The sequence below is a fragment of the Diuraphis noxia genome, unplaced genomic scaffold (assembly GCF_037042655.1).
Source record: "Diuraphis noxia isolate RWA-SAM2 unplaced genomic scaffold, SU_Dnox_SAM2 contig0004, whole genome shotgun sequence".
NCBI classification, from domain to species: domain Eukaryota; kingdom Metazoa; phylum Arthropoda; class Insecta; order Hemiptera; family Aphididae; genus Diuraphis; species Diuraphis noxia.
Window position 1 is genome coordinate 53,782,519 of NW_028301714.1, and position 11,829 is coordinate 53,794,347.

General features: G+C 27.0%; 1 protein-coding gene across 1 annotated transcript; it reads left to right on the top strand.

Moving 5' to 3' along the window:
- Nucleotides 1–1,623: 1,623 nt before the first annotated feature.
- Nucleotides 1,624–11,734, top strand: LOC107170562 (uncharacterized). Its single transcript, XM_015520713.2, has 6 exons — nt 1,624–2,030; nt 8,103–8,267; nt 8,395–8,493; nt 9,519–9,640; nt 11,149–11,325; nt 11,403–11,734. The coding sequence occupies exons 1-6, from the start codon at nt 1,985–1,987 to the stop codon at nt 11,487–11,489; spliced, it is 696 nt and encodes a 231-aa protein (XP_015376199.1). The 5' UTR covers nt 1,624–1,984; the 3' UTR covers nt 11,490–11,734.
- Nucleotides 11,735–11,829: the final 95 nt, after the last annotated feature.

Genomic DNA, 11,829 nt, shown 5'->3' on the forward strand with positions numbered 1-11,829 from the left:
CTAGCTATATATACAAATTTAAATTAAATAGTAAACAGTGAAGCGACAAGCGTAGACACTCTCTTTGTTAACTCTGCACAATACAGACTCGCAAGGAAATGTACTACCGCACGCGTCTACCGTAGGCGTACGCTGAAAAGAAGCAATACAAATATTATATAGTTAGATACAATTTGTTTTATAAATCGCTTAAACGTACCTTTACTTCGAATAATACAATAATGAAATGTGCATCATCATTCGTACACATTCGTACATATCGTATCCCGACTAGTTCATTATTATAATGTGTTCACGTGAGATTTTATTATATTTTATTTCTTCAACTCATGTATACCGCACGAACGTCATTCGTCACAAAAATAGTTATAAACATGTGATAAAATATTCATATTTGAACAAATATATGACATTATGTATACCATACTCAAATAGCTAGTGTACCTATCGTATGATTTTGTGGCTGGAATATCGTTTAGGTTCCCATCTAGCTACATCGGTGATTTATGATTAAATTTGCAGATCTAAACATGAACGGTTTCATAATAATTTATTTAGTGGCAATAACATAAGTATAATAGCCAATAGGTAGGTACACTTATTATTTGCATTACATTTTAAACAAGTACCTATATAGGTACTTATGTGTGATATATCATAAATAGTAAATACGCATATTAAAGTACCATCGTACTATAGTCCATAATATTATGAATTATAATACTAAACTATAAAGTATATAGGGTAACCAATTTATAGCTTTATTTTATGCTTACTATAAAATAATATATTATTATTTATCATGTTATATCACATATAACATATAATATTTTATTGTAATAATAATATCGGTGGTGGGTCAAGAATTTGTTTACGGTGGATGCTGTGTTGACAACAAAAAGTATAGTAACATTGGGGGTAAAAACAAATTAACCTATTATTTTTTTTTCAGTATATAATATAGTCTACAATCGATACGCTTATATTCTACTTGCGACATCTGATGTCTAAGTAAATTAAAAACATAAAAAAGTTAATAAGCTTCAGCTCTGCCTCTAAAGCCGCCACTGATAAAGGTGCAGTGTATCGGATTTAAACCTGTATAAAAATTGATTATAATGGTTCCAAAACTACGAGACCTATCGCGTATCTATATCAGGTATAGTCTTATGGAATATCTATATTTTACATTTAAAATGTATAGACGCTTAGGGTTCGTCCGAAATCACTAATCAGATTAGAAAAAAAACAATATAATACATAAATGTTAAACACTACGCGTATCCATACTACTATAACAATATTATCATAGCAGTAGTGTATGTATAATATGTCAGAGATAATCTTCAGATTTGTGGACCCGATGGAGGTACCATATGACGCGTATAATAAATAACACAAACGATCGATCGATAGATTGTGCGAGTGCGACTGCGGTTCGTCGTTCGTGCCGAATGCCATCGATAATAATTTTGGTCTGTGCGGATTTTCGGCCACAAACGGATTACCACCACAATAATGATAATAATAATAATAATAACAACAACAGTCGTTCGTTGAGCGGCGCACCTGATAAATGTGGGCGGGTACCACGCGGCGGCTCTCGGCCCGCGAGTATCCGACAAAAATCATTCCTTCGCCGTTCGATCGCCGGCGAAGAGCCACACCGTGTAAATATTGTCCGACAGTAATAATAATACATTGCTATACGTGCTAATAATATATTGTTATCCCGTCATGAATGTTTTCTATTGGGGCCGACGACGGTCTAACACCTCAGCTTAAGCGTTCACAATAATAATATTATCCTATCGCGCTACGAGAAATCGTTTTTTTTTTTTTTTTACTTTGAAAAATTTGTTTTTTAACGGCGTTTGATGTCTGCTATAAAAGAGACCATCATATTGTACGATATTACTGAATAGACACAAGGTATTGAGACTGCGGTGCAACCGGCGGAAACGCGTGGTGTGTAATATGATAAATGGAGGACGGATCTCATTCTACTTTCAAACTAAACATAATCTCCCGTGAGTATAGTAATATAGTTAATGATAATACTTATTATCTACCTATACATAAATATAATTTGACTATGACAAATTCACAATACACCTGAAGCTTATTTTTATTGCTTAGAAACTAAAAAAAAAAATAACGTGTGTCAGTCCTCGAAAATAAAAACAATCATTTTAAAACCATCAATAGAATAAACGATTTAATTTAACTCTTTTTATATGGAGGATTATGAAACACGCATGATTGCTCGAACACAATAAACAATGTCATCCTCATCCTCGATACTATTTAAAACGTATCGATGAGTTTTACAGTTTTGTATATTGTACTTCAAGTGTTTACTACAGTACTACATATGTATTTATATACTATAATATAATAAAATCCTATGCTCGTTATTCAACAAATACAAAAATCAAAAATGTATGCTTCAAATAATTCATATAAATTACATGTAGATACTGAAATACTTGGTTTTTATTATACAATATATATAACAAACATTAAGTATAATTCTAAAATAGCGTAACAACTATGAGAAATATTAACATAAGCACTATATTAGGTTCCTATTTATCTAGTATCTATATTATGTAAATAACTGAATAGATCAATTATCTCTATATTGATATATATACTAGAATACTAACATGTTTTATAATATACCTAGGTACTTTATCCAATATATTGTATTTATCAAATTTAATATTTTCAATTTAATACAGTATAAAATCGGTTAAATTGAAATTTGAGGGAGCCCTGACCATTTTTTTGTCGTAACCAAAATTTAAAGAGTATTTGAGTATTTAATTATAAAACTTAATTTAATATTTTTGTACTTATTACATAACATTATTATTGTTATAGAAGGGTATAGTAAAGTAAAGTAAATTATAATGTAATGTTATACACATAAGTACATTACACATTACAATTAAAATAAGATTTATGTATGTACATTATATTTGAAAATGCCTTGTATTTTTTACGATATAGGTATTGAGCACGTTAATTATTCTAGTTCTTACATAATTTTATTACCATTATTATTCGACTGTATCTGATTTTGCGAAAACGCAACGCCTCATATATTAATATTTAATATAAAATTATAGTGTTTTAAAAAATTGATCATTTATCAATGTATCCGGTTTTTCATTAAAACTACCTATATTTACAGTTAGTAGACAAATATATATATATACAATATACGTAAATCATGGGAGTTTTTCTGAGAATATTAACCAATATTTCATTTTAATAAAAGTCAAGGTATTTCAACTGTATTTGTTATTTATTAATATAATAAGCGTTTCAAAATGATATCTTATACGATGTTATAACTTATTATATCAATTATTCTGAGCAGTCAAACATAAATTTAATTTATTTTTATATCTATTTGTATTGGCTTATATGATGTATATAGCTGCAGTATATCGTTAACAATAATGTGTGTATAATAAAATGTCATATTTAAAATTATTCAAGTTTATAAGTTCAAACTTCTAGTCATACGTCTCTCGTTAATGTTAGCACTTTGATATATTTTAACAACCACCACATCATAGCTATTATCCGCAATCGTTGTAGTGTTGTACAATAATGACCTATGTCTAATAACTATACGTCTACATGTATATGTGTTACCAATGTAACTATCTATATAGCTTATGCCTTATATCATATATACATACAATATAATATGTTAGTAATCTAATTTAAAACCACGTCGTAGGTGTATAATTATTATTATACCACGCAGTGATTTATTATACCTACTAACATAAACTCGCGAATAATAATTTAATATAATGATATATATTCAATATTTATATTATTTCGCATTAAAATTTTTATCATTTTTATTATTTTCGACTATCAACATCATGTTATAATGATACACAGAATACAAAATATGATGTATGGCGTGCAGCAGTCGTGGATGTGTATAGTTTTTCAATATATTATATACTAATAACCGGTAAAGAGTTAATTTGGTCGCAATTTCATAGCGTTTGAGTTTATATAATTAATATTATATAAAGGTATAATGTGTAATTAATATATTGTATGTCGTACAGAAGGTGATTATTAAGAACTCGGGGTAGCTGACAACGTATAATATTATGACGACGGTGGTAGCAGGAAAACATTACGGCTATTATATTTTAGGTGCGTTTACACCAATAAAACGTATTCAATATCCACAGCTGAGGTCAAGTCGAAGGCCATCAGTTTTGTGGCAATACGCGTATAGTTTCAAGTCAATATGTAATGTGTGTATAATAAATAATATACCATAGACACTGCTGAAATTCGCCGGCAATAAAGACCCCATCGCTGGACACGTAAACGGTATACCTAACTATTATAAAACCGGGCCGTGCGTCGTGTTTACGGGCCGTTCGTGATCTGCCGACCGACACGCAACTTACTGTGGCCGGGCGAACACCAACCCTAATTATCATTAATGTTATATTTATTTTTTTTTTTTTAAGTGAAACGGAGTAGAAAACAATCGGCGGAATTTGTTTTACTGGTGAATGCGCGTATAATATAATCGGAATTCAAATAATCTGGCTTCGGCTTGTTACATGTAGAGGCGTATAAAACTTTCTAGTATTTGCGCGCGATGTTTGCTGTTATAAAATAACACCTATATATGTATACTTATAATTCCAATTTAGTTACATTATAATATAAATTTATAATAGGTAACACAATTATGCTATTATCATACTTACGAAGAAACCGAGCGTGGTGCGTAAGGAAAGAATTTGAATATATTTATGAAAATTGCAAGCGTACCTACATTATATTTTATAAGCAATAAATTTTAACATATGGATGTGGCATTATCGAGATACCAACATTAGTTAAACTCAAGTTATATTTGATAGTATGGTAAGTATGTACATAGTTTTGTAAGCGATTATGGCTGGATTATATATTATGCGAAAGTCTGTACCATGGATTTTGCAAAATTAACATACAAAAATTATCCTATGTAAAAAGTGCCGAAAAAAACAACAAAATAAATAAAATAAAAGTATCAAAATACAAAATGAAAGAGAAAATTGGGTAGTTTGTTAATTTATATTAATTAGTCGAATTAGGTCAAAGAGAAATTGGACAACATACAGCAAAAAATTAAATACGTATGTTGACTTGTAAGAAAAGTTATGTGTAATGTATAAAAATAATGAAGGAGTATGGGCATTTTTTTTAAATGTCCATCATTGACCTTAATAAATTTCAAGGAAGTAATATCATTTAATTATAGAATTTTTTAATTTTTGAAAACCAGTATTTTAAATGTATTTTAAATGTCATAAATCATAATAAAGTTTTTAGTTAAAATGTTAAAAACTACTTTAAACTATATTAACAAACAGATAATAATTGTTTATTTTTAAAATATGAGCCATTGTTGTAGATACATTTTTAGTTAATAATCTATTTCATATGTATATTTTTCCAATTTTGGATTTTTATTAACTTTGTACAAAAAACATATTTTGGACAATATTTTACCTCGAAAATATATTTCGTGGACATTTTTATCAAGTTTCCTTACGTTTGTGATTTTTGTTTCTGACTAGATCAACTTTTAAATTTAAATTATATTTTAATGAATCAAAATAAAAGTTTTTTTTCGCTTATTGTTACTAAAATGTTTCAGCACGCTAGGTGCTATTACAAGTACAAAATAAAAGTTAAACACCCAAATAATTACCCAAAAAACGAAATCTTAGATACTAATATTATCATAATGTAGATATTATACGAAAAACTGAAAGAAATATAAACCAACGCATTTAAAAATAGTTCAGACTTCAGACTCGGTGTACTGTAATATTTTGTAAGTACTTACTAGTTACTACTTATTAAGTTATTTACTATATCATATCTACGTATGTATAGTTGTAACTTTTACGTAAACATAATAAATTAGATAATATTTTCAAAATTGCTTATACGAATATAATATCCATATTGCAAATGTTAAGAGCATCTATAGTAACCGTAGATATTGTGTTTGAATGTCAAGTATTAAAACCCATAATAATTACTCAACATATTAAAATAAACATAAAATGATTTTAAGTGTATACAATTGACAATTATAAAGTATCAGTAGTTTTTTTATGAAATGATTTAGAGTTTAAAAATGAACTATTTAAAATGTAAAGTATAAAGGTATTTATAGCTTCAAATTTCAAAATTAATGATTATCTACAAATTTTTTTTGAATTTTTTTTTATATACATTATAAATTTATAATATAATGAAAATAATTATTTTCTTACTTGTTATCATCATCACATATTTTATTAACCGTAACAAGAAGTAAATGTTTACAATCCTTATATTAAAATTTCGCTCAAATTATTAAGAATTTTTATTTCCCACAATGATTCAGTCAACCCACTCTTTTTTTCTTTTGTACGAGTAAATAAATGCAATTATTGTTCCAAATAAATTTTTGTTTTGAGTACAGATATTACAGAATTTAATTTAATTGATATAACAATATATATACCTATTTGTTATTATTAATATTTATTATAGTAATAAGTTATTTTTCTTATATATTATAGCTTAACAAAAAATAAATGGTAGGCATTTACTCCGAGATAATCCAGATGGCATTTTTATACATAGATGGAATACGCAATACGTATAACCACTTAGTTACCAAAATTATCATCGAATGTCGTTCATATGATGGAATGAAAAATTATAAATATAAAGTAAATAATTAGAATATGTCAATATACTTCAAATTTGTTGCACAATGTTTATTGACTCGATAAATATTAAATATATAGTAAATACTAAATACTAATTGGGTCACTATCAATTTATCAGATTAATAAAAATTAAAAGGAGTTACACAAAATTAATTAATTTTATTGGTATAATAAATTGTTTCTAACCACGCACTATTAAAATATTGTTATAACTAACAAACAGGACCATTTCCCAATCAATACATGAATTATATTTATTAGTTCAATTAGTTTATCCTATACACTGTACAGTTTTACGAACTACATGTAAAAAAGTTATTAGTGAAACGTATAAAAAACTATTTTATTCAGTTTGTAACTCAAAATATAATGCTAGCTGTTGGTAAAGATGACATACTATACAGTATACATATACAACCATAATAACTATAAGTTTTACATAAAATTAAATTAATATTATAAATCATACATATTTTATATTAGTACTATACTGATACCTACTGGTATATTTTTCAATAAATAACTGTTATAATATAATAATATAATCATAAATGAAAATCGAGAATGACGTATAAATATAGTGGAACATAAAATTAAAATAGGGTATACCTGCATTTATAATATATACGGGCGGATATTTTAAGCTTTTAATTTGAACTATTCAATTAATAACTGATAGAGAGTGGAAGATCTTTTAGATACAAAAGCTGCTTTGTAAATAATTCTTTTTTTAAATAAATGGATGCTTTTCCTGTTTATCTTATCTAACATAAAAGAAGATTAGAATTTCAAATAATTCCTCAAGATTAAGTTAGAGGATCCTATGTTAAAAAATCAATTCTTTATGTGTAATAAATAAAAATTAAGTGTATATTCATAATTCATATAATATTTGTAGTTAGTAGTTTGTACTACTCGTATATACGTATAACGTATACAACGTATCGCTTTCGTTTTCAATTTATATCAACTAAAATGTTGAATAAAACAACTGAATTTACTAACCTTATCAATATGTTTAAGTTATGGGGGACAGTTATATTATTTAGGATCACTATTAATGTTAAAATAAAACAGTTGGTTCAACATTTTAAATAATTTTGATAATACTCTTTTCTATTCGGCGGCACTTGGCGTTATTTTAAATTGTTTTCTTTGAATGATTATTACTGAGATATTTTATTTTAAACTAAATTTAAAGATTATCTATTTTTAATCAAAAATATATCCATTAGTGATTTACAATTATCGCTTTCACGTAGTATGAAAAAATTTGCATTTACAGTAATATTATATTATTTACTTGTATATAATTATATAATACAGAATCAAGAAATGAAAACTGCCGAAGGCCATTGATTCTGTTTTCCTTCATAACGGCAACGGTTAGAGATGGTTCCCAAGTTACAGAAAAACGTCTACAAGACGTTTCCGAAGTATTAAAAGACAATTTGACAAAAGGGACTGCGTTGAAATGCAAGGAAAAAAATGGTTAGTATACTATGTATATTGCAGTATTATAATGTTATATTAATATGTAATTATAGTATGTAATACTAATTTTTTTTTTTTAATATTTTGACCCACATGTTTTTCAAGCATTTCGTTTTATTTTCAGTTGTCTATCCAATCATTCATTTTACTGAGGATCGAAATTCGTTAATGTCGGTGCTACAAGATCAAAACGAAGTAAATGAGCATTTTAAATTACATCAAGGTGAGAGGAGTTGTGAATATAAAAATTAAACGCTAATAAATTCTAAGATAAAAAATATATATATATTAATTATGTTAACTATATTATATTATAAATATACGAGTATATGTATATAATTAATAGAAATAAGTTTATACCTAGGTACTATATAATATAATAGAAAATTAAATTAACTACATAAAATCCCAAAAATCAGTGTGCTTACTGTTTACTTTAATGATTGGGTAAAAAGAATAAGTCAAAATTAATAGTTTTCATAAAACCAAAAAACATCTCAAATTGATTTCTCATTTAACATTTTTACTAATAATTTAAGATAACATTTTTTAAAAAATAAATCAAATAATTTTGTAAATAAAACTACAAATAACAGTTTTTCTACAAGAAATTTAATCAAAAATTACCAAATTTATATTTAAACCCCGTTTATACGTGCAGCGTAGCAATGTAACATATAATTATATTATTTTATACTAACTACATATATTATAGGTTTTATCGTGTTTAGATGAAGGTTAGGTACTTTTTGGACTTATGAGTCGTTTTTATAGTCAATCACAATAAATGTTTACATATAATATTTGTATGTGTCCAGTTGATTTCAAAGAACGTATTGTTGTATAGTTTATTTTATCTCAACAAACATATATCTTTAAATCTTCGCGGAGCAGAAGAACGTATTCAGTATTCACACATTCTCACGGTCTTGTCATTTTTATTCTATGTGTCGCTTGTACGAGATAAAAAAAAAAATGTAAATATAAACTCTAGAGGCAAGTCAATTATACAGCCTGCATATATTTATTTTTATTACATACACTGGGTACCCGCCACCATAATCTTATCTTAGAAGAGTTGTTTTTTCATCGACGATTTTCACACTAAGTGTATTAAGTTTAAACCTCACTGCGGCAGTCTTTCGGTGGACGCGCGTTTCAGTGAATTACAATAATTGCATAGGATAGAAATACTTAATAATTAATAGAAAAAATATTTTATAAATTATAATTATATGCATATTACAGGTGTTTATCGAGAAATCAAAAGTATTGAGTGTGAAGATGGAAACGGGCCGTTCGTAACGACTTCAACCAGCATCTCTTACATAGTATCCGGATTCAAACTTCTCGACACTAGTTTAGTGGAGGTTAGCATTGAAATGCACATATTGTATTTAACTGTATGTTGTAACTTGTAGGTAGATAGTTAATAATGAAATGTGTATAAAAACTGGACAATGACTATCGGAACACTTTTTTATTGCGTAAATCCATCATGGTTTAAATATACATTAGCACCTACATTACTTGGATGATTTGTTTAAAAATCAATGCCAAATTATATACAAAAGACGTGTGGATTATTTCAGTCATCCAATATCCATTATGGTGGTCATTAAAACAGTATTATTATTTTTTTATTTTAATAGGCGCATGGTCCTTAAATATCATGGGCATTTTGCAATAACATAACAGTGATATACCATATACCTTATGCAGTTTTGTTGTAACGTTTAGATATAAAAATGTGATTCATTATTATTTTATTTAACGAAAGGAGTGCTGTTTACATCTTTGAATTTTTTTCACTTATTTAGTGGTCATGAGACAAAATTTAATTTTTCATTAACACTTTTTGTTGAATATACAATCAAGTTGTTATTGTAGCATTGTGCATTTTTATAAAAAATTTAATATCACCAGTCTTAACTAATAAGAAACAAATAGTTTTTAAGACTAAGATATGTTAAGAATTATTAGGCATTATAATGTACAGCGCTCATAATTACATGAAACATTATTTAATGGCTTTCATCAATCCTTCATGAAAGAAAATAATCGGCCTGCTTAAAATTAATTACAGTTTTAACATAAATTTAATTGGTAGAAAACTAAAAGTGAAAACATTTTTATAATATTTTGTGTTATAGGTATACAATGATTATTCAGAAATAGGTTGCAACAGTAGTATATGTATTTGTATGTTCACAGCCAGCTTTTACGCGGTAAAAAAAATTGTTCATGTGGAAATGTTCGGCTCCGAGAACACCGACTTACCGCATAACACAATACGGTGATTACATAAAATTGTCCATCTATTTGCGGCATGCACAAAAATATTTACCGTATCAACTATTTTTTTATTAGATTTTCAGTTTTTTTTAATTTTTCAATCAAATATCACTAATTTTTATAAAAATAATATTTCAAGTAAAGAACACAAATTATTTAATAAACTTTTTTCATAAAAATTAAAAAAAAAACTGAAAATCTAATCAAAAATAGTTGATGCGGTGAATATTTTTGTGCAAGGGGCAAATAGACAGACAATTTTGTGTAATCACCGTATTGTGTTACGCGGTAAATCGGTGTTCTAGGAGTGGAACATTTCGGCTTGAACAATTTTTTTTACCGCGTAAAAGCTGGCTGTGAACATACAAATACATACTACTAGTAACTATAATACATTTTTATACTGTTGATTATTGAGTTAGGTATTTATTGAAGGTACTTTTATTAGTTTGCACAACAATGAACTAATTTCTATTTTATAATAATATATATCACACTATCATACACAGATATAATATAGAAATTCGTATTAATCAAATATTACATAAATTATTAATTAATAATGCTTGTATTTTATGTTTAGGTAATGATTGAATCCTGGAAGGATTGGACAGGCGCAAGGCATATATATCTTCACATTCCATACGACCTGGGACTTCAAAGGATTTCGCTTTTAAAAAAAGTGGCTCCTAATTCTTTGAACTCTTTTACATACGTCGTACTCGCCGAGTGTCTAAATGTGAACACGGAAGAAAAAAAGGTAAATTAAATTAAATATCAAAGTTCAATCTGGATTATGGAACATGCATTTATTATTTGATGTATTTTAATTTCTAGATGTTACTGTTGGATTTTGTTCAAAGAATGAGAATAGAAAAATTTCTATCCGGTTACCTATCTGTTTACGAGCTTCATAAAACTTAATCAACGTCAATACTTTAATATAACTGCACAAATATACAAAACGCTTATTTGATACTCGCATGAACACGCCGTATAACTTTTTAGTGTTAATTGTTGTTTTAAATTAAGTTGATGTTATTTTTGATGTTTTTTAAAATGTTTGTTGATTTTAGTATTTTTTTTTCTACAGTTAGTAGTTTAATTTTCTTAATTTTATTTACTCATAACAAGAATGACTAAACAAATAAACTGTTTTATTTTAGAAACTGTGATTTATTTATACCTAGGTACCTATATATATTATATTATTGTGATTGTTAAATGATTACAATAATGTTGTGAGCATTTGAAGAAACTTGTG